At 37.4% G+C, this 24057-nt stretch overlaps 1 protein-coding gene across 1 annotated transcript in view; it reads left to right on the top strand.

Moving 5' to 3' along the window:
* Window positions 1-24057, top strand: part of mgat5b (alpha-1,6-mannosylglycoprotein 6-beta-N-acetylglucosaminyltransferase B) — a 121007-nt gene that overhangs the window by 57682 nt on the left and 39268 nt on the right. The window contains exon 3 of the mRNA XM_079818217.1: window positions 10890-11034. Within this exon, the coding sequence (XP_079674343.1) occupies window positions 10890-11034 (145 nt within the window). The remainder of the gene's footprint in view (window positions 1-10889; window positions 11035-24057) is intronic.

Below are 24057 nucleotides of genomic sequence, written 5' to 3'. Positions count from 1 at the left end.
TATTGAAGTCAGAAACGTGTATAACGTTACCAATGTTGTGTGTATTGTGTAACTTTAGAGATGGTCCCTAAATTCGCCTGCGTTATGCCAGTCATATCAGATGCGCTGTGGTTCTGCTGTTTGTTTTAAACCATTTTCGCTGCTGAAATAGAACAAAAACAGTCGACCACGGTATGATGAATGAATCTCCTGCATACATTGCACGTTTATCTCTGCTTTGAGTAGATTTCAGCGAGTGAGAGCGGCGCGCGCACTGAACATAACTCCGCTAATCTGAACGCCTCTGATTATGAGACGACGTCGCTTTCATAAACTCAATAGAAACACGTGTAAGTGGTTATAATGCGCAACGCGATTATAACAGATGGCTTTTGAGAAGACTATAATAAGTTTAACAGTCAGAGTGGCAATAGTGTGCAGCCGACTGACTGGACATGATTTACCGCGAGTTTTCACAATCGTGATAATCACACGCTGTTTTAATGATAATTAAATTTTATACGATATTACTAACCGTCACTAAATTTTATCGTGGTTAATCGTGAAAACGGTAATCGTTTCATCCCTAGTCAGTTTAGTGGTGTTTCCGCCAATATTTGTCTTAAACTAGACATTAATTTGCGCTGCTCTAGATTGTGTTGATCATTATGGAAATAATCTGGTAGTGTCTGTGTCCTTTAATTTATGGAATTGCGCTCTCACGTAAATTTGCCCTGTTAAGTAAATCTGGCCCCAAGTCAAGACAGAGACCTAAAGAGGTCTGAAAAATTCATGCTGTGTAATTGTGCCTTACTTTGGGGAGAACAATCATTCAAATCTCCACAGCAAACACATAGTGGTCGAGAGACACAGTAGCACAGAACAGATCAAATTAGCAAACCACAAAATATATCCATGGTGTTGTAGTAGTTGAGTCCAGTCTCGAGTCCAAGTTAAGACCGAGTCCAAATGCTCAAAGTCAATGACAAGACGAAGACTGTGAAAATATGGCCTTGGACAACTCCTGTTCAGGCATAGTTGCTCCACAACCGATCAAGTCCAGACCGAACTGCCCGACCTCAAATGTTGTGGGCGGGGTAAAGTTTGCTTGCATCGGCTACAAATGGTTATGATAAAACCTGAAAAGTGACCCACCGTCTCTGTTCAACTTTCTCTTCAAAAATAAATAAATGCATAATCTAGCCCAGGGGTGTCCAAACTCGGTCCTGGAGGGCCACTGTCCTGCAGAGTTTAGCTCTTACTTGCCTCAACACCTGTCTAGAAGTTTCTAGTATGCCTAATAAGACCTTGATTAGCTGGTTCAGGTGTGTTTAATTGGAGTTGGAGCTAAACTTTGCAGGACAGTGGCCCTCCAGGATCAGGATTGGACACCCCTGATCTAGCCTATATGCGTGTCCTGTAAGTTTGTGAACAAAAACAGAGCCTATTATCATAAAAATATGAAAATTAAAATGATGGGTAATAATAGATTATGACAGAATTTTTACGACCCTGTCCGTCATAATGACGGACAATGCGGAAGTCTAATGCGACATTGGACATACTATGTTGGCATACTGTTTTTCGCATAGTCATGGGAGAGGATTTATAAATGGAGGTGAAGCAACATAACTGATGCTGGTAGGTCACATGCAGTGTTGGGAGTAACGTGCTACAAAGTAACTGTAATTCCACTACTTTTACCAGTAACGTGCATGTAACAATATTTTTGTAATCAAGTAACGCAATTACAATTACTGAAATTTAAATGTGTTAAAAATGAATGCTTGCAGACAAGAAGCTCAAATCTAGGCCCTAGCCCGGCCTGTGTTTTTTTTTTTATCCTCCCTATTAAGCCTACACATTGTTGCAGCCATTCAAATAGTTCAGTTTTGTTTTTAATGTCAAAGTCGTTATATTTCGTTTAGTTTCTTTATTAAGTTAATTTAGAAAAATGTTTGGAGCATTTTTTTTTATTGTTAAATTCAAGTTTTTATTTTTTTAAAGTGACGACCAAGTTAACCAGTTAACCCAATGCTTTAGCCTCTCTAATCAACACTTGACTTGTCTTGCCTATAATAAAATCCATCGATATCAAACACTTCAAGCATCACAATGTTAGTTTAAATGTTTAGCTTACTATCACCACCACCACAGTAAAAAGGCATTTTTGATAAGCTGAGTAGACTGATCGTATAGCGCTCGCAAACAAAATGGGCTACACAATCTAAACAAATCTGATCTTCAATTCCCGCGCTATATGCACATTTAACGGAGTTCACGTCAACGAAAGCAACATATATGAGCTGCATTTTATTCATCAGCTAATTTCAAGATCAAAGACCGTAATATGAGAAAGAGTGATCTAAGCACTGGTAAGATCATTTAGTCTTTAATTAAGATGATTGTGTTTTTTAGCATCTAAGACTTACTTTCCGTTTCACTTGCGGCAGTTTGCGTGTTGGCTTGCTTTACTCATTTGCGTCAACGCGTGTTGCATTAGTGCCGTTATATCTGACTACAACATATATATAGCCTATAACATGCTCTCACGCGTTTATTTTTTAACTTATTTATTTGCCAGGAGTAAAATGTACATATGTGGTTTAAACAACCAGATGCATTTACACTTGTCCAGTTTCGCCTGAAATGTGTCCCAGACCACCTTCTGAATTGGTTTGAGTGATCGGATTTAAATCCGTCTCGAAAGAATTTTGAAAGGCATTTACTTCATGTCTTTTCACAATTGGATAGATATCTGGTTAGAGAAAACGAATGAAGTGACCAGGTGTAAAAAAGGCCATAACTCTCCCAGCTGCGCCGAAGGAACGCTCGCTGCTGCTGGTGGACACTAAACACAGTACTACTGCTTGATTTTAAGGCCTGTTGCCCTGTTGATTACAATAAATAGGCCTAAAAAGTACGTTTATTGTGTTCGACTCTTCAGTATTGTTCAAATTTACATTTAAAAAGCAGACATAAAATAGGTTACTTTCCCTAGTAACTAATTACTTTTGATATACAGTAATTGGTAAAGTAATTAAATTACATTTAAAAGAAGTAACTAGTAACTGTAACTAATTACTAATTTAAAGTAACTTGCCCAACACTGGTCACATGACAATGACAACATGGCGGATCTAGTACGTCCGGATGACATTCATGTTATATAGAACATACTTTTTTAACGGTTGCGAAGTAAGTTCAAATTTAAATATAGTACCTACTCAGACAGTACGCTCTGGTCTCAAGTATTACAACACTGGCTGGTTGAACAAGTCAGTCTTTTTGGATAAGATAGTCTAGAGAGGTCCGCACATCAACACATTAACAACCAAAACATAGCATGCTGGTCTCCAGCTATGCTGTTATTTTCAGCAGGGATTCTCAAAGATTAGTATTCCATACTTCAAACACTATGGAGTCCACCTTCACTTTTCAAAAGCAGAAATTATTCTCATCAGATTAAAAAACCAATAAAACCACGTATCTTGTAATTAAGCAAATGTTGGTGACTTTCTCATGGACAGTAAGGACTGAACTGCGCTGCTGGTTTTGCTATCTGCAGTGTTCTGCCTGCATAATAGAGTTTGATTAAGGAGCACAAAAGGGAACGTTTTGAGTCATAGTGCCTTCTGATACCTTACTGCTAGGCTGCTTGTGTTCTGTGATTTGAATGAATGAATTTCTTTAAGGAATATTCCAAAATATGTTTAACCCAATGTCTGTGACCAGCTGTCGGTTACCTCTAAAAAAAAAGAAAAAAAAGAAAATGAAATGAACAAATATATGAACAATCACACTTTGAATGTGGGAAATTGAATGTTAGTATATGGGTGGTTGTTTACCAACCCCTTTTTTGTTTGTTTTGCTTTTATCCAGTGCAAGGGAAATACAAGCAACTATTCAACAACACTTCATCCTAATTTGCATACAATCTGTCCTGAATTGTATGCATGATTAAAATTTGCATCCCAAATAATAGTAGACCTATGCTGAAAATAGTTTTCCAAAGATGCCCAGATGGTGTATTCAAACAGCGGATTTTTGAAGTGTATATCTGAGCAGGCTTTTTTGGTTAATATCCCTTTGAGGTGCGGGGCTGAATACTAAGCATAAGGTTCCATCCAATCAACAACTGATGGATAGAACCTAGTCCCTGCCATATATATATATATATATATATATATATATATATATATATATATATATATATATATATATATATATATATATATATATATATATATATATATATATATATATATATATATATATATATATATATATATATATATATATATATATATATATATATATATATATATATATATATATATTTATACATATATTGGCTTATGTGTGATTATGAAAGCACAAAGGCTGCAATTTTAATGAAATAAATAAATGGCCAGCGTTTTAGTGAAGACTCTGTGATAGTAAACGCTGCTCCGTCTGAAAGACTACGAGTTTGATTTGCTTATGACGTGCTTTTGAAAAAGTAACACGTGTCAAACATCTTCACAAACTAGTAATGTGAAGTGTTCATTAAACTCTTGGCAAACAAAATATGTTTAATAACACGTTTTAACTCACTTCATATAATTAGTCAACCAAGTGTTTGTGAGCTGATATGGCTTCTTATCACAGAATGATGCAGAAAATGCATTATTCTATAGTATTCTATGATAAAGTCTATGTCAATCAGCATTGCTTTATTATTATGAAAATACCAGAGAAGGCTTGAATAACTCAAATATATCATATCTTGATGCAGTCGTGTTTATTGTCTTCATGTTTACTCAAAGCATTTCTATCTTCCTTTTATTCAGCCTACAGCGCTAGCTTAGCTTCACATTAGAGATTTCCCATATGCTGTGTCCCAATTCGCCTACTTATACTATGACCTAAAAGTATGCACTCTTTTTGTGAAGTATTTAAGTATTTGATGCATTTAAATTGCAAATCCCAATTTAAACAAACAAAAAAAAAAATTCTGTAGTACACACACTCACACACACACACACACACACACACACACACACACACACACACACACACACACACACACACACACACACACACACACACACACACACACGATTATCACTATTAACCATGACTTTTGCCTCAGTAAACTCCTAATTACTGCTTATTAATAGTTAATAAGGTTTAGGTATTGTGTAGGATTAAGCAATGTAGAATATGGTCATGAATAAGGCATTAATATGTGCTTTATAAGTACTAATAAACAGCCAATATCCTAGTAATATGCATGCTAATAAGCAACTAGTTAATAGTGAGAATTGGACCATAAACTAAAGTGGACCATAAACTTTTTTGTCTTCTTCAATCAATTTGGTTCAATATAATTATTCACTATAATTCAATGGTCCACTTTAGACATTCTACTAACTAGTAACTTTGCAACTACATGTCAGCTGAACCTCATTATTTAGATGCTTCCCAAAATAACAGTCTACTAATATTCTAATGAGAGTTAGTTGACATGTTGTTGCTTATGGTTAGTAGAATGTCCAAAGTGGACCATCAAAATAAAGTGCTATACCAGTCGTTTCACTCAGATGTACATGTCAAGTCAAGTCAACCTTATTTATATAGTGCTTTTAACAATGCAGATTGTTTCAAAGCAGCTTCAAAGTGTTAAACAGGAAAATAATGCAGCATAATTTTATTCAGCCGTATAGCCATTCTGGAGAAAACGGTTATGTCATCAGTTCATTTCAGTTATCATACAGTGACAGTGTGGGCTTTAGATCAGTAATTAGATCAGTAATTTTGTTTATATGGTTAATTTAGTTTACTAATTAGATTTATTTGGATATTTAGTTGAAAAATGTAGTGTCCCCAACTGAGCACGCCAAGCCAGAGGCAACAGTGGCAAGGAAACCAAAACCCCATTAGGTGACCTAATGGAGAAAAATAAACCTTGGGAGAAACCAGGCTCAGTCGGGGTGCCAGTTCTACTCTGGCCAATTAACAAGCAGTGTATGATTATTATTCTGGCAACTTTACAGGTCAGAGGTCATAATAGATCGGAATATTTGAAGGATCGGAGGCAACATGCTGGAGACGGGTTTATTGAGGATGACATATCGATTTAAGAATTATTAAATTATAATATTCGAACAATCGGAGTCACAATACATCACAATACGGAAGAAAATATTTGTTGCTACTTCAATTACATCGCAACTTTACAATGTCTTATGTTCATGTCTGAATGCCCAATAAGAAACGTGTAGCAGTCAAGTGAAAATAAAACTTGACTAATTACACAAACCTACTTATACCCAATTAGTTGATTCTGTGTTTTTCCCCATGGGGTCCAATGTTGTTTGGGCTCCAACATTCTTCGAAATATGTTCCACATTTGCATGAGTGTGGTGGGAAAAAAAATTATAACTGTGAACATGCTACTTACAACGAACGTACAAATATCCAACTGTGAGAATTGTTTGACCCCGAAAGAAAGCAGTCTAGCTCTGAGGAAGATCAGCCTCAGAGGCCTTAATCTGGGTAAAAGACACTTTAGAAGAAACTGGGCTGTAACGTTCTTGTAGCCTTCATCATTAGGAAGAAGCATTCACTTTCGGGATGATCTCTATAACAGAGAATGTCAGAGCGAAGTGTTCTGGAGGCCTACTGACCTCACAGCTGTAGATGTGTTCTGTTTAATTGGCCAGGTGAGAGGCATCCACTCACTCGCACCAGCTTCCCGGGAAACAGACAGCAGGAGCTCGGAAAGCTCGGAAATTAAACTCGACTGTCAGCCTAATTGGTCCCCTTCCTGTATTGTGCTGTTTGTGTCCTTTCTTCAGTTATGAGAGTTGAAGTAGGCTGCCTCACCGCTGATGCTCATGAGAGAGAGGCTTGTGCTAATGAGAAGCTTTTGAAATGTTGTTGAATAAAACCCTCAGCCTGTTGTTGGTATTATGAGTAAATACAACTAATATGCCAGCGAATTTGACTCCAGTCTCCATTTAGGCTCTTTGTTTTGCCATGACTTTGTTTTTGAGCCTTTCTCAGAAGAGAGTGTAGCCCTAGAGAATCTTTATCTCTGTATTGTGTTTCTCCTCTGCTGAACAAACGGGCTTAGGCCAACATAAATTTCCATGTTAGATTGGTACGTGGAATATATTTATGGAAATATATTAAATGGTTTAAATGTATTGAAAATATATATTATGGAATAATATATTGTTTTGGTATAATACAATATATTGAATAATACATAAGGAACTGCTGCTTTTCATATATTGAAATGTGAATGTGACAAAATATTTACTAATGTGTATTCAATTGAGTTATGTTTCTGCTACACAAAGCATTTGAGTTGAGTTTACGAGGAAATTTGTGCTGGTATTACTTAACCCTTAAAGACAGAGACAGCTAGCCTGGTCTTACCAGACTCTCGTACATTTCATGGAGGGGAGAGGGAACGCGCTGCTCACGTGGTCCATAACACGGTTGTATGCTGTAAATAAAATATCATATGCTTGGTATGATAAGAATAAATGCTGCCGTAAATAACGGCCCAATTCAAATGTTTACGTGCTTTTCTTCTTTTTATTTTTTGAGCAGTGATGAAATATATTGCTCTTGTAAATACTTGCCAGCATTTAAAGAAATACAAGTCTAGAAATCCATCCAAATTACAGCGAAGCTGTAAGTGATATATCCTTGAAAACCCAGAGTTGTGGATTCGGACAGCAATTAAATTACCAAACAACCTTTGCGTTTGTCTAAAACAGTAACGGTAATTTGACCAGGGATTGTTACGTGGGTGGTGGGAGATGCACGGCAATAAAATCACTGACTAGCCCCTGTAAATTATGACAATGCCTTCCGACCCCCCTGAGAAACAATTACCGTCCGAATAGGGCTTTTTAGCCAACTCCTTCACCACTAACGGAGCGAGCTGGAAAATCTAACTTTTCCCGAACCTCGTGGGAATGAGGGCCACAACATCATGGCCACCAACAAAACTCAGCAAAGATTGTTCTTGCTCCGGCTTTAACTTCTGGATATTCGGCAGCGGTGCCGCAACGGAATGAATGGCTTCGCTCGCATCTTTCTCCGCCGCCATTACTGAACTACAACTCAAACTAGCACACAACATCAACGTCGTTGTTCTCAGCCACTCATTCTGTTTGCTGATTGGACCGGTAAAAATAACTACAGTTCTAAAATGTTTAATAACTTTTAAAATGCTAATCCAATCTGCATGCTGTAAAATGCACAATAAAGAGGAGAATCACTGTTTTTTAGAAGTACTACATTTCTCACTATTGATCATTCAGAGGCTTCGTAGTGAGCGTGGATGCGTCATCAAAATCTGCAGCATTGATTTGTCAAGGAAACGCATGTAGATTGTTCCCCTGAGCCAAACAGAAACGATTGTTGATCATTAGTCCCCCCCCCCCCCCCCCGTGTCCAGATTCATTGAAACTGTCATCAACTCAACCAATAAACATAATGTTTGGTCTTTTGAACCACCAATCACACATTTCTCTGAAAAGAAAAGATAAAAACACAATGTAAATGTTTAGTGGGTGTGTATTTGCGGGCATGAAAATAAATTAAAATAAATGCATGTAGAGCACTCTGCACTCTGCAAATTTTTTTCTCTATATAGTGTTGATATGGCAACTAGTAAATACACTAAGTTTGGTCATCCTGGCATGTGTGGAAAGTGTTAAACAATGCACTGTAAAAAAAATTCAGGTCTCCAATTATAAATTTTCTAGTGACCGATCACATCTAAATTTTTCAGTTGGCCAAATTGAATTTCTGTGAATTGATGCAATTCAATTCAATTAAAATTCAAGAAATTCAATTTGGCCAAATAAAAAATTTATATGTGATCGGTCACTAGAAAATTTTCAATTGCAGACCTGATTTTTTTTTTACAGCGTGTTTTACAACTAACCCCGCGTTACTTTGTGCCCCACTCACCCCTGTTCTTTTTTCATAACAAATCAATGCATTTTTAAAGAAATTGTGAGACATTGTGAGTATGATTTAATTTAGTAATTTAATTAGAATTGTTTTCACACCTATCATAGTCAAAGTCATAGTTAAAACATATTTGTGATCCAAAAGAGCCGTCTCTTTTCAGTGAGCGGAATCAAATGAGCCGGCTCACGAAAAAGAGCCGAAATGCCCATCACTACTTTATGTTCAACAGCGATTGAAACAAAGGCTGCGTACGATATTAATTAAAAAATCTTGTTTTACGGCAGTGATATCAAACGCTCATTGGCTCTCACCTGCTTCATCACAGATTGGGACATGCTGTGTTTTAGTGTTTGAATGAGAAACGTGTGCGCCTTCAAATAGTGGAGTGAATCTTAAATGAAATAACTTAAATTCTGCTCTGTACCTCATACAAAACTATATTGCCAGAGAGGACTGCGACTGCATCACATCGTCATTCGGACTACTATTGGTACCGCTTTTGACATTTTCACAATAAAGAAACTATTGTGATTACACTTTTGTTATGTTTTTTTCTTTATAAGTTAACATACTTTTAATAAATTGTTATGTGTAGGTTTAGAGGTTTGAGTCAGATTAGTGGCTCAAAATATAATTTTAATGATAACACTTTACAATAAGGTTGTATTAGTTGACATTAGTTAATGCATTAGTTAACATGAGCTAAACATGAACAACACCTCTGTTCAGCATTAGTTAATCTTTGTTAACGTTAGTTCATAAAAATACAGCTGTTCACGGTTTGTTCATGTTAGTTCACAGTACATTAACTAATGTTAACAAGTTTAATGCATTAGTAAATGTTGAAATTAACATTAACAAAGATAAATAAATGCTTTATAAGTGCAGTTAATTATTAGTTCATGTAAACTAATGTAGTTAACTAATGTTAACTAATGAACCTTATTGTAAAGTGTTACCATTTTAATACTATATTGTTACTAAAATGTTTATTTTCCCAAATATTTCTGCTCATTAAGTTGTATTGTCATTTTTTTATTCTCTGCTTGTTATGTTTGGGTTTAGGGATATAACATGAATCTATAAAATGGTAAAAGGGAAATTGTACATCTTTTTTATGATATAAAATATATTTTAAGTTTTTTTTGTTGCTGTAAAAGCATACTACCTTTGTTTAAATGTTGCCAATACATTCATGTAACATTACCTTTCACCATTTATCCAAATACACAAAAAAGTATGTTTTATGTCTGTAAAAGCTGCTTATTAACTTATAGACTTAATTAGTGGCTTATTCTGGTCAATAAACATAAATATCACTCAATAAGTGCCATAATTAATGAGGATAAAACTTTCACCTTAGAATAGGGGGTCAAATTGTTTTTATTACACTATTTTAGCAATTTATAACGGCAAAAATCAGCATTAATTAAACATATTTACTGGCTTATTGTTTAGTTAACTTAACAGAAAATACACAGAAACATAATTACATCGCTACACAAAAATAATATATGGCTTATTAAGTTGTAAATAATGGCTAATATTAATTACTATTGTGTCCATGTTTAACAATCCATAATTGTGAACAAGCAAATCATTATTTACTAGTTTAACTAATGCATATTCCGGACCCTTAAAATGTAAAGTTAATCATTAATTACTAGTGTGTTTGTGCTTAAGTAATACTTAGTTGTGAACAAGTTAGTCCTTAATTAATGCTTATAACTAATGCATTATTTTGGACTCTTAAAATAAAGTGTTACCGGATGGGTACTGAAGGACTCTGAAGACTGGAGAAATTATGCTGAAAATTCAGCTTCTATCAATTTAACCTGATTCTGAAACTTAACATGCTGGTCTTTTCAGCAGGTTATTGCTTATTGTATTTGTACAAACTTACATGTACTCATTGTTTTGTGTCACAGTGTTGGGCGGTCTCGAGTCTCGTGGGGTCCTGAGAAAGATCAGCGATATGTTGGAGATAATCATGAAGAGAATCGACACCCTATCGAAAATGAGCAACAACAGCGAGTCCCACAAACTGGAGGAGCTGAGCTCTGCTCTCCACAGGTGCAACTTCACATTCATGATTACAGCACAGCAGTAACATTCTTGAATTCAGGTGTCACTTAATGCCTTCATGTTGTGTAGGGATAATTGTATTTACGAGATGAGCGCACATGAACAGAACTACAATGTTGTAATTGCCAGTTATCTCCTTGTTTATCTTTGTGCTAGGTGAAGTGAACAGTAGCAGTTAGTGCATGGTTCAACTGAAAGTGCAATTCATCACGGCCTGAGTTAATCAAGTCAGTGAAATTACCGACTAAAAAAGGAACCAAATGAGATTTTGCAGCTGCTATAAAGAAGTTATAATTTGAAGAATTTAATTTGAAACAGTTGTGCTTTTTTCATAAGTTGAATATGGAAGGCGGTCCGGCGGAAGCTAGATATACTTTATAACGTATTAAATATGGATATTTATCTTACACAAACACATCAATATGCTTCAGAAGGCCTTTATTAACCCTCTGGAGTCATATGGATATCTTTTATAATGGATGGATGCACTTTTTTGGGGGCTTCAAATTTTGGGCTGCCATTCACTGCCATTATAAAGCTTGGAAGAGCCAGGATATTTTTTAATATAACTCTGATTGTATTCGTTTGAAATAAGAATGTCATATACACCTGGGCTGGCTTGAGGGTAAGTAAAACATGGGCTAATTTTCATTTTTGGGTGAACTATCCCTTTAACAACTACCTTACTAACTGTTAATAAGTGATTATGAGTTTATTGAGGCAAAAGTCATAGTTGATAGTTAGTTAATAGTGATAATTGGACCATAAAGTGTGACATAATGCACACTTTTAGAAAAAAGTATGGTTCTATATAGAACCTAACTCAATTTATGCCAAAAAAGATGATCGCATAAATGTTCGCATAAAGCTTTATCAAGATTATTATTATTATTATTGGTAACACTTTAGTTTAGAGTTCAGTTCTCACTATTAACTAGTTGCTTATAGGGGTGTAACGATTCGTTTTAACAACGATTCGATTCGTATCACGATTTGAGGTTGTCGATACGATTCAAGGACGATATTGGTTCATTTAGAACGATACGATCCGAAATGATTCAGTGACTTGAAATCGATTCAGTAACTTTTTAGCCAAAAACTGTGTGACTGAAATAAATATCTGGATACTGGTCAGTGCAGGTGAAGTTTCCTAGATTCCTGTTGTTTCTTGTAAGGGAATCAGGTAGCAATTAATTATGGATATAAACAAACAAGTAAACAACAATTAATGGAAAATGCATCTACATTTTATTTGAATAAAGTGCAACCAACAGTTTAGGTTGAATTAACAGGAAGTTAACCTTTTCTGCTCTCAATTTCAATATTCAATACATTTTCAATAAAAGCACAGTAAGTGCAACCAACATTTCAACAGTAGGTTAACCTGCTACTTCTGCTTTTGTTTTCCAACATTTTGTTTTTTCAAAAAATATCAACATGATCTGACCGCAGAACACTTCTCTGTGCGTTCACTATATCGCCAGCAGTACTAAAAACTCGCTCTACTGGCACACTGGTGCCAGGAATGCACAGGTAACATTTAGCAAGGGTTGAAAGTACAGGTAGCTCTTTCTCCTGGTGGCTTGATAATTTCTCGCTCGTTGGCTTCTCCTCTGCCATCCTCCATGCTATGTTTTGTTTTCTTAGCGCTGCTGCTGGTGCGTGGCGATGATGTCAAAGATAGGCAGACTGAATCGAGTAACGTTTAACGCCTTTATCATTAAAAGTGCTAAGAAAAAACATCCATATAAAGTCTGACGTGCTTAAATCAAATGCTTTATTTCCTATTATCGATACAATCGATTGATTACCTTTTAAAACGATGTTAGATCGATATATGTCGTCCGGAAGGCCAACTTGCCGAGCACAGATCGATGTAGTTAGATCATAGGAATATAAATCGATACATCGATGTAGTAGATGAATCGTTACACCCCTAGTTGCTTATTAGCATGCATATTACAAGCATATTATATACTGTTTATTAGTACTTACAAAGCCCATATTAATGCCTTATTCTGCATGACCATTCTACATCCCTTAATCCTACAAATACCTAAACGTAACAATTACCTTACTAAGTATTAATAAGTAGTAATTAGGAGTTTGAGGCAAAAGTCACAGTTAATAGTGAGAATTGGACCCTATACTAAAGTGTCCAAATTAAGAATCAATTCAAACTAAATTCATTAATTGAAACTAAATCCATGAAATGATCCCACGATGGGAACGTTATATATATGAAGCACCTGACAGAATCCTAAATTGAAGGTTCTATACAAAACCTTTTTTTTCTTCCCAAGAGTGCTGAAATAAATAGAGAACACAGAAAATACAGAGATTTAACTTGTGCATCCCTTGACCCTCACAAAAATGCTGTCTGAGAATGGAAGCTCAACGCATCCATTTTATTACATCCCCACTTGAACACACATCAGACCGTGGTGACAAGTTCAGAGTTTGCAAGTGGAAAGTTCCCAATAGGTCTTGAAGGCAGCAGCAGTCTGAATATTTCAGACAGTCAACTACTTGCTGATGAGTTAGTCGAGACACTTCCAAGAGTTTTCACCTGTCTCCATGGAAACAGATGCCTGTCACATCCGAAGTTCAAATGGTTACTTGTGCCTTGGCTTTCCGTGTGATATCTTCAGACATCATCTAATCTTAGAGGATAAAACACCCACATACCCCAGCTATACAATCTTTGATGCACATCAAAATTGTCAACTTTTCTGTTTCTGTGTCACTGAGAAATAATCAGTGAAGTGTTAGTTTAAAGCTGAAGTGTGTGATTTCTGCTCCATTAGTGTCACCAGTGTAACTGCAAAAATAATCAATGTTTTCAAACTCTGTGCTTTCACACATTAAGCCTGGTGAATTACGGTAAAATTACCAGATTGATATTTCTGGTGAATACACAAATATTGACACATGCTGTGGCGTTCTGTCTTTTTACTGGTAAGATACCATTCACACATCAAAACCAAAATACTCTAAAATCTGTGATGTCAATCAACAGAAATTACCTTTAAAAGCTGTGCCGTCGTCCTTTAGTTTCACTATCTGTCCTGTCTGACTCAGAAGTCAAAAAATGTTGACAGGCATAAAGGGATGATCACACAAAACAAGACATCACAATAATATTAGGGGTGTAATGGTACACAAAAATTACAGTTTGTTACACCTCAGTTTTGAATCCACGGTTTGGTTTATTTGTTGGTACAGCAGGGGTTAAAAACAAACCATGTTTTTTTATATTTGTATTAAACAGTGGTCTACAAACTGAACAAACTATAGACACTTTTCCACTGAAATTACCCGGGACAATGTGTTCCAGGAGCTTTTTTCCCAGGTATATTTCCAATGCGGTCTAAAGTACCGTGAAGATTAGGCAAATTAGTCCAGTGATGTAGGACTGCGTGCAACTTTTCAGTTCTCACTAGATTTTGTCCTCAGCATATAAGTTTAATAAAGCCTGAACCTCGTCATCGGTCCATTGGTCGTATTTTTTTAAACTCCATTGTTGATTCGAATAGCAAACAACTCTTACTTTATGCATATCATCATTTAGTCTTATTTTTACATGCATTTGCTTACATATGATATTGCTTGTTTCAGCTTCTTCTTCGCCTGTGTTTTGATCAGGAGATTCTCATTAAACAACAATTGCATCTGACAGTAGGGCAAGCCATGGGTTTATGATTTAATTTTGAAGCGCTTAATATAAAGTCTCTGCTCAATCTGTGTCCTTCGCAACATCAAAGTTTATTTAAATAAACAATATTTTCCTATTTAGGGGAAACTTTTTGGTACGAATAAATGTGGTGTTATACCCCTAAATAATATCCTACGTGGAGCTGTTGATAAATAGATAAAAGTATTAATTAAATTCGAACATACTACAACCCCAAATCAGAAAAAGTTGGGACAGTATGGAAAATGCAAAAAAAAAAAAAAAGAAGTGATTTCTAAATTTACTTTGACTTGTATTTCATTGCAGACAATATGAACAAAAAATATTTCATGTTTTGTCTGGTCAACTTCATGTCATTTGTAAATATGCATCCTTTTTGGGACAGTAAAGCATTTACCACTTTGTAATGTTGCCATTCCTTTTCACAACACTTAAAAGACGTTTAGGGACTGAAGACACCAAGTGATGAAGTGTTTCAGGTGTAATTTTGTCCCATTCTTCCTGCAAACAAGTCTTAAGGTGGGCAACAGTACGGGGTCTTCGTTGTCGCATTTTGCGCTTCAAAATGCGCCACACATTCTCTATTGGAGACAGGTCGGGAAGTACCCGTACCCTCTTCCTCCGCAGCCAGGACTTTGTAATGTGTGCAGAATGTGGTTTTGCATTGTCTTGTTGAAATATGCATGGACGTCCCTGGAAAAGATGTCTTCTTGAAGGCAGCATATTATGCTCCAAAATCTCTATGTACTTTTCAGCATTAATGGTGCCTTCACAGAAGTGCAAGTTACCTTTGCCAAGGGCACTGACACAACCCCATACCATGACAGACCCTGGCTTTTGGACTTGTTGCTGGTAACAGTCTGGATGATCCTTTTCTTCTTTGGTCTGGAGCACACGGCGTCCATTCCTCCCAAAAAATACCTGAAATACTGATTCATCTGACCACAGTACACGTTTCCACTGTGTGATGGTCCATCCCAGATGCCTCCGAGCCCAGAGAAGTCGACGGCGCTTCTGGACACTGTTAACATAGGGCTTCCTTTTGGCACAGTACAGTTTTAACTGGCATTTGTGGATGTAACTACGTATTGTGGTACTTGACAAAGGTTTGCCAAAGTAGTCCTGAGCCCATGTGGTGATATCGCTTATAGATGAATGACGATTCTTGATGCAGTGCTGCCTGAGGGATCGGAGATCACGGTTGTTCAGCTTAGGCTTGCGCCCTTGTCCATTACGCACTGAAATTCCTCCAGATTCCTTGAATCTTTTAATTATGTTATGCACTGTTGAATGTGAAATATCCAAATCTCTTCCTATCTTTCTTTGAGGAACATTGTTTTTAAACATTTCAATAATTTTCTCACGTATTTGTTGACAAACTGGCGATCCTCGGCCCATCTTTGCTCCTAAAGGATTAGACCTTTCTTGGATGCTGCTTTTGTACCAAACAATAATTACAATCACCTGTTGACATCACCTGTTTCAAATCACATCATTATTTAACCATTTTACCTCATTACTAGCCCTAAATTGCTCCTGTCCCAACTTTTTTTGAAATGTGTTGCAGGTCTGAATGACAGGAAAGGATGCATATTTACAAATGACATGAAGTTGACAGGACAAAACATGAAATATTTTGTGTTCATACTCTCTGCAATGAAATACAAGTCAAAGTAAATTTAGAAATCACTTCTTTTTTTTCTTTTTTTTGCGTTTTCCATACTGTCCCAACTTTTTCTGATTTGGGGTTGTACAAAGAAAATATAAACGTACACAATAAGGTACACTTAAATAAGGTATCTTAGTAACCCCTAGTATCTCCCAATAATAAGACAATTTCTGGCTCCATGAACTGAACTGAGTGTCTCAGATAAGAGAGACATACAAAATGTGCAGAGTGGTGGGTCCCCAGGACCAGGATTGAAAACCTCTTGTCTACTGCATGTTTACATAGAAAATAATGAAAATTATGAGTAATTGAGTAATTTTGTCATTTTCATCAGAACTTAGCACAAAGCAGACTTCTTACATCAATGTGTAAGGGGCTTATTTTACTGTTTCAGGTTGGCCAAGATAAGCATTTTAGCATTGAATACATAGTTTTTAGTTATGTAAAAAACCTTCATTTAGAGTTAATGATTGGTTGATACTTTTGACTTGAATTTCTGTAAAATAGTGCTGAGTTAGTTTAAAATTTTTGAGCGTTAGTATAATAGGTTTTGGTATCCAGCCCAGAATCCAGAAGATCTGTTGCCATATCTGCCTCAAATTCAAAATCTGTAGACTGAACAGCATAAAACCACATGAAATGTGGTATCAACAACCCCTATTAAACCCCAGAAATCTCATCTGAATGGTATAGATAATTTTGGGGGGCATTTAGGACACAGTAGCTATGTTTCCATCCACCTATTTTTATGCACATTTTGGGATATCGCATAAAAAGCACTGGATGGAACCCCCAAGATGCGCATAAATAAAAAAATAAAAAAAACGCATGAGCTCAATTGAAGGATACATTTTTTATCCAATAAAAAGACATGCACATAGACAACGATGGAAACACACTTACCTGTTATGATTCCTGTCGTGTGGTTCCCTTGTCTTGTGTGGACTTTTATGTTATTTCCTGTTTGTGCCATGTGTTTTAGTCCTTTATAGTTTTTCTTGTTGATTAGTTCTTTGATTGTTCCCAGGTGTGTATAAATACCCAGCGTTTCTCATGTTCATTGTCTGGTGTTGTCCTTCTATGGATGTTACGTGTGCTTGTTGTCAGTTTTGTTTGCCTGTGTCTGGGTTTATCAGTTTTGCCTGGATTTACTATTATAGTGTTTGTTTGAATAAAGGTTTGCTGCATTTGGATCCTCTGAAAGAGCCACCGTTACATTAACGAATAAATCCTATGATCTGCAAAAAAAAAAAAAAAAAAATATTTTGTCTGAACAGTGAAACTGTCAGAATAGGGTGGCTTGCCCACTTCAGGTTGGTGGAGAGTTCCTGCCTCAAGTGGAGGTGTTCAAGTATCTTGGGGTCTTGTTCACGAGTGAGGGAAGGATGGAACAGGAGATTGACAGACAGATCGGTGCAGCTTCTGCAGTAACGTATTCGATTTACCGGTCTGTCGTGGTGAAAAAGGAGCAAAGCTGTAAGGCGAGCTCTCGATTTACCAGTGGATCTACGTTCCTACTCTCACCTATGGTCATGAATTGTGGGTCATGACCGAAAGGACAAGATCCTGGATACAAGTGGCCGAAATGAGGATACTGGACGGGCACTCCCTTAGAGGGTGAGAAGCTCGGTCACTCAGGAGGATCTCAGAGTAAAGCCGTTGCCAGCTAGGAGCCAGCTGAGGTGGCTCGGGCATCTGTTTCGGATGCCTCCTGGACTCCTTCCCGGGGAGGTGTTCCAGGCACGTCCCACCGAGAGGAGACCCCGGGAAAGACCTAGGACATGCTGGAGGAATTATTTCTCCCGGCTGGCCTGGGAATTCCTTTGTATTCCCCCGGAAGAGATGGAGGAAGTGTCTAGGGAGAGGGAAGTCTGGGCATCTCTGCTTAGACTGTTGCCCCTGCAACCCGGATAAGAGGAAGAAGATGGATGGATGGATGCATGGATGGTGAATGTGATTGGATATCTGAACTAAACAGTGGACCAATTTCATTGCACAGCATCTCAAATGCTGTTTTGGTCATTCTGAAATGCCTAAGCCAAAAGCCCTATTCACACGGGATTAGTATTATCTGTGGTCTCGTGTAATTTAGAAATTACCAAGAAATTCACGCTCAAATTGGCGCTAATTCTAACGTGAAAGTATAATGTGCACGGCCACACAGGAATTCATAATCGTGCGCATAATAAATGCAGCCTCCATTCTTCGCGAAAGATGGATAAAAATGCGCACAGGAAACAAAAACCTTGCAAAAATTATATTTGACTCGCCAAATCCTGGCCAAATCACAGAGAGGCCAATTCGCACGGGACTAATATTATCACAGGACCTTGGTGTTCGGCAAAATATGGTAGGTCATTTGCGGGGGAATTTTTACTTTGCAAATTACAAACATGGTCGATTCGCATGGGATTAAGATCACAGACAACCTCCGTAATTATTACAAATTACTAGAGGTCACTAAATAATACTAATCCTGTGCGAATAGGGCTAAAGTCTGTCATCAGGATAAATTGGTATAATTCCCTCCCAGAAGCGTCTAACATGATTGCGTTCCCAAACACCAGGATCCGAGCGCAAGATAACATGACAGTGTTTATTGCGTTCCTTCGGTGTGCTCTGAGCTGCCAGTCATTTATAATGGAGGAAAAAAGAGCCACAGTGGCTTCCCCAATCACAGATATTTTGGTCAGTTTCCTTGGAAGTGACAATTTTGTTCTTTTGAACACGTGGGATGGAAATGCTGCTTCGCTGCCAAATGCAGTAGGGTAATCCAGAATCATAAATCCAAAAAACAGGCAAAGGTTCAAACAGACAGGCAATCAGTCCAAACTTAAAACATGGTCACAGGGGCACAGACATACAAAGAAATCTAAGAGTACCAGACAGAAGATAAAAATACAAAATAAAACACAACAATAAACAAACCAGGAGAATGCTCAGAAATGCAGTGTGACACATACACGACTTTGCAATGGATGACTGAGTTAACAGGGTTTATATAGGCAGATTTAACAAGAATAAAGAGAAACAGGTGAAAGTAATCAGGGATGATGAGTCTGGGCAGAGACTTCTGGGAAATGTAGTGCATGTAGGGAAAGCAAGGGAGTTGAGAGGAGTGCCCTCTTGAGGAGATCTTGGGCACTCCAGCTAGTGGGTGTATCACTGACAACATTTACACTCACACAAACAATCAGATTTTTACTCACATCTGACACAGATCAAAACTTGTTGCACACGTGTAAACACAAACATTTGTACGAGATCCTTTTTTTTCGCAACTGATCTGAGTCACTTCCAAATGTGGTTTTAAATTTTTCAACCTCTGCCCTGTGAATTTTATAAATAAAACATCTTCACTACTGAAAGCTACATTATATTTATCAGCAATGAGTTGATAACTTTGCTGTAATTAAACCAACAAACTTCTCTATTAAGGTGTTTCACTCATGCTCTCTCTCTCTATCTCGTTAATTCGTTTATCTAGGCTAGATAAAATTACAAACGAAAACAACAGTTATGTTCCTGTCAGTTCGGTCAAACATCCATGACAGCTGTTGTCTTGTCCATGCTGGCAAATAACAATGGCCATCCGGCCTGAATATTAATAATACGGCCGTTTAAAACTAGAGGGTCTACCATGTGCATAGTAAATTTACCGACAATAATTTTTGGAGGGAATTAAGTAAACAAAGATATTGGATACCAGTCATGTCTAAAGTGAATGTAAACAGGCAGGGCCAAAAAAACGGATATTGTCAAAAGATCGGATCTGTGCATTAAGACTTGCAGTGTAAACGCAGCCACTTTGTAACTACATTTGTTATATCAAGCATAGCGTTAGTACTGGCAGGTCACGTTAGTCAAGCTCGCATCAGCTGACTGTCAGCTGATCACGTCTACCTATAGGAATACGACTATTACAGCATACATATAAGCTCCTTCAGTATTATCAGCAGCTATCACATTTCTCCAGAGCTCATTTACTCACCCTCATCCCCAGCTCCTCCTCTCGTCCAGTCAGGATTTGGTATTCTGATTCCCCTTGTTCTGTTACCTTAAGGGGGTTTATTGCTACTCTCCCTGCTCTTATCCATGCCTAGAACAGAACCATACCGCCAATCCAAGCTATATGCTAATAGTCAATCATCTTTGATGATAGTGATCCTGACAGAAATAGTATATAGTGAATGAGTGAACATGTAAATTATTTTTTTTAAATACCGTCATGCTTCTGATGTTTATATTATATGATGAGCTCACCACTTTCCGTGCTACTGTACTCTTTGTTGCTGTAGAAAAAAAGTCTTAGGACACCTTGCTGTAGCTAAAGTAATTATTACAACAACCGATGTAGAAAGAATGAATATTGACTACACTTACTGAACAAACGGATCCGAAGTCATCACTGGCAAAATGTGAAAGTCAGTCCTAAAGATTGAAAATACAGTACATATCGAATTGGTTGCAGCATGAGCAAAGCCCTAGAGTCTCTACCTTGTGTTTTCGAAACGTGTCTGTTGGACTGAATAATCACCACTGACGTTTTTTTATAAACTTGATTTGATTGGGGTGGATTCAAGACTACAGAAGGTAAAAAGCTCTGACAGTATCTAAAAAAAGAAATCTCAGAAGTGCAGGGAATGCAGAAGTCAAACATGCATGTGACAGCTCCGCCTAAATGCTTTATTGTCTTTGGGTGTGAAGTCGGAAAGGTCAGGGTTCAGATGCCGTGGTTTTGTGAGCGTTCAGGTCTGTGCTGTGCAGAGGTGACATTTATTGGGAGTGACAGAGTTGCTCACAGAGGGGGGCTGTTTGCTTCGGCATGTTGCTGATGTAGCTGCAGGGCACGAGGTTGCAGGCGGTTCATGCGAGCTGTATTATGAAGAAATCAAACTCTTGGTGTGAAACAAAGATGACAAAGCGCTCTCTGAGCTTGCTGAAAGACATTTCCCTGTCTCTCTGAAAGAGATTCTTCAAGTCTCTTGAGATAGCAGAAATAAAACCTATTGAGGTTTTATTGAAATTGTCTCAGATACAAGATATATAGTCAAAAATAACTAGAATGTCACAAAGCTTGAGGAGAAGTACAGTGGGTACAGAGACTGCATTGACAACCTGAACAAATAAACAGTTTTAGGACTTTGTTTTTGCTGTGCTATAATAACACTTGGTTGAGTTATACTGATCAGACAACGTCCAAGCATTAAAACATACACAACTAAGATTGTTCAATAAACTCTGCTGTTTTTATTATCATCACTTTATCTTCTGCTTTTGCTCTTCTCTGGCTTTCTCAGTCAAACTCCCAGGCTAATAAGACTGATATCTTCTGGCAGTGATTCGCGTTGGATCTAATATATCTGATATTTCTGATGTGGAGATCCATCCTATCGAACATTTTGCCGTTGTCAGCAGGATATTGGCATTTACTCAATTTGTAAATGTTGGACTGTATGTGCATGAGACAAACCCTTTTGATCGTTTAATTGTTTCTGTCACTGTTTTGGGTTTTGTCATGTGTTCCTGTTTGTCATGTGATCCGCCATGTGCTCCATTGTCATGGGATTCCCTTGTTCTCATGTGTTATGAGGCTTGTTCGACATGATGCAGCGATGCGCAGACCGATCGGCGGCTGACTTGAAACAGTACATGCCGGTTAGAAATTTTGTCCGACTTGAGACAGCGCCGACACCACGTGACAGTGACGTATGGCATCAAAGTACCGCAAGAGCGAATCGAGAGCAGTCGGCTAATACAGCCGGTGCAGTTTCTCTAGAGCGGTTGCACCAGACTGCACGGACTCTGATGACGACACAGCTGTTCCACAACTGGCCAGATTCACCGCATGACAGTGATCACGTGTGTTTCGTGTGTATTCTAAAACCTTCAGTTCCACTAAAGCTCACAAATCAGTTTTTTATAACAGTAAAACCTCCTTTAATGTAGGCGCGATGTTATATTGTCATGTTTATCAAAATAAAACTGATAAAAACGTAGACCTCACTTAATTGATAGCGTAAGCTTATATGTTGAACTTTATTCTTGTACAAACAGATGCTGTATTAAGCAGTGCCTTAAGTATTACATGACAATAATGTTTCTGAAACATCTGTGTATTGACAAATATTGCATTTATTTCACTTCAGCTGTGATAAAGTATGCAAACACAGCGTGAGCGTCACTATGGGAAGCAGAAAGTGTCCGACTTCACGTCTCCGTTTGCAGCTCCTCCCCGCCTCCACACGGCTACTCTCGCCGATCGGTTGCATCCAGTCGCAGCCGATGTCGAACACACCTATGTTCTCATTGGTTGTTTTTGTCATGTGTTCTCAGTTCAGTTCTGTCATTGGTTCATTGTCTTGATTGTTCACAGGTGTGTCTTGTTTAATCATTAGTCTTTGTGTATTTAAGCCCACATGTTTGCCTTGTTCCCTTGTAGAGTATTGTTTCCTTTAAACCACTGTTGGTGAGTTCTTTGTTTAGTCAAGTCAAGTCCTTTTTTGTTTAGTAAATAAACTGCACTTGGGTTCTTAAAGCTTGCCTCCAGTGGATCCTATGTTACAGTTTCTTTCTAGAGTTTTCAAGGCAAATATGGGCCGCTATTTGTATTGTATTGTTATTTTGTTACTTGATAATCCATTTTTAAAAGATAATTTCAGCCTAGTCTGTAAGCATTGGGCAGTGGAAGCATTTTAGTTAAAGATCCCATCACTAACTACACTGAATTTTTTTGTCAATTGTACTTAGAAAATGTACTTCATGTGGTAACATCTACAATATTTTTTTTTTTGTTGAAATGAAATAATTGATTTAATAACTTGACTTTCTGTAACGTGGTACTCAGTCAGACTTTAATCATAAAACACGTAGAAACCAGAAAAAACACAGAAGAAAGCCACATTACACCAAACGAGAACGACAGAGAGGAAGAACACAGGCTATATAGACATGAGACAAACAAAGGACATTAACCAGATAATAAATAAGACACAGGTGAGGGAAATGATTACCAATTACACACACACTGGGCAAAACTAGGTCAGAGGGAAACTTACCAAAAACACAATGAAACGCACAAGGAGAATAACAAAAACTCAAACTGTGATAATTACTGTTTATGACTGAATTTAACCTACCTAACCTATTTAAGGTTTGGACCCGCTTTATATTAGGTGGTCTTAACAACTATTTACTGACATTTAAATTAAAGGGTTAGTTCACCCAAAAATGAAAATTTTGTCATTAATTACTTACCCTCATGTTGTTCGACACCCGTAAGACCTCTGTTCATCTTCAGAACACAAATGAAGATATTTTAGTTGAAATCTGATGGCTCTGAAAGTGCACAATGCACGGTACACTCTCAAGACCCTTAAAAGGTACTAAAGACGTCATTACAAAGTCCATCTCACTACAGTGGTTCTACAATAACTTTATGGAATGACGAGAATAGTTTTTGTGCGCAAAAAAACCCTAAATAACGACTTATATAGTGATGACGATTTCAAAACACGGCATCATGAAGTTTCGAAGCGTTATGAATCAGTGAGTCGAATCATGATTCGGATCGCGTGTCAAACCGCCAAACTGCTGAAATTTGACTATCCAAACTGCTGAATCGACTCACTGATTCATAACGCTTCGA

Source organism: Gobio gobio (genome assembly GCF_949357685.1).
Source record: "Gobio gobio genome assembly, chromosome: 1".
Lineage (NCBI taxonomy): Eukaryota > Metazoa > Chordata > Actinopteri > Cypriniformes > Gobionidae > Gobio > Gobio gobio.
This window is presented reverse-complemented; position numbering and strand designations above follow the sequence as displayed.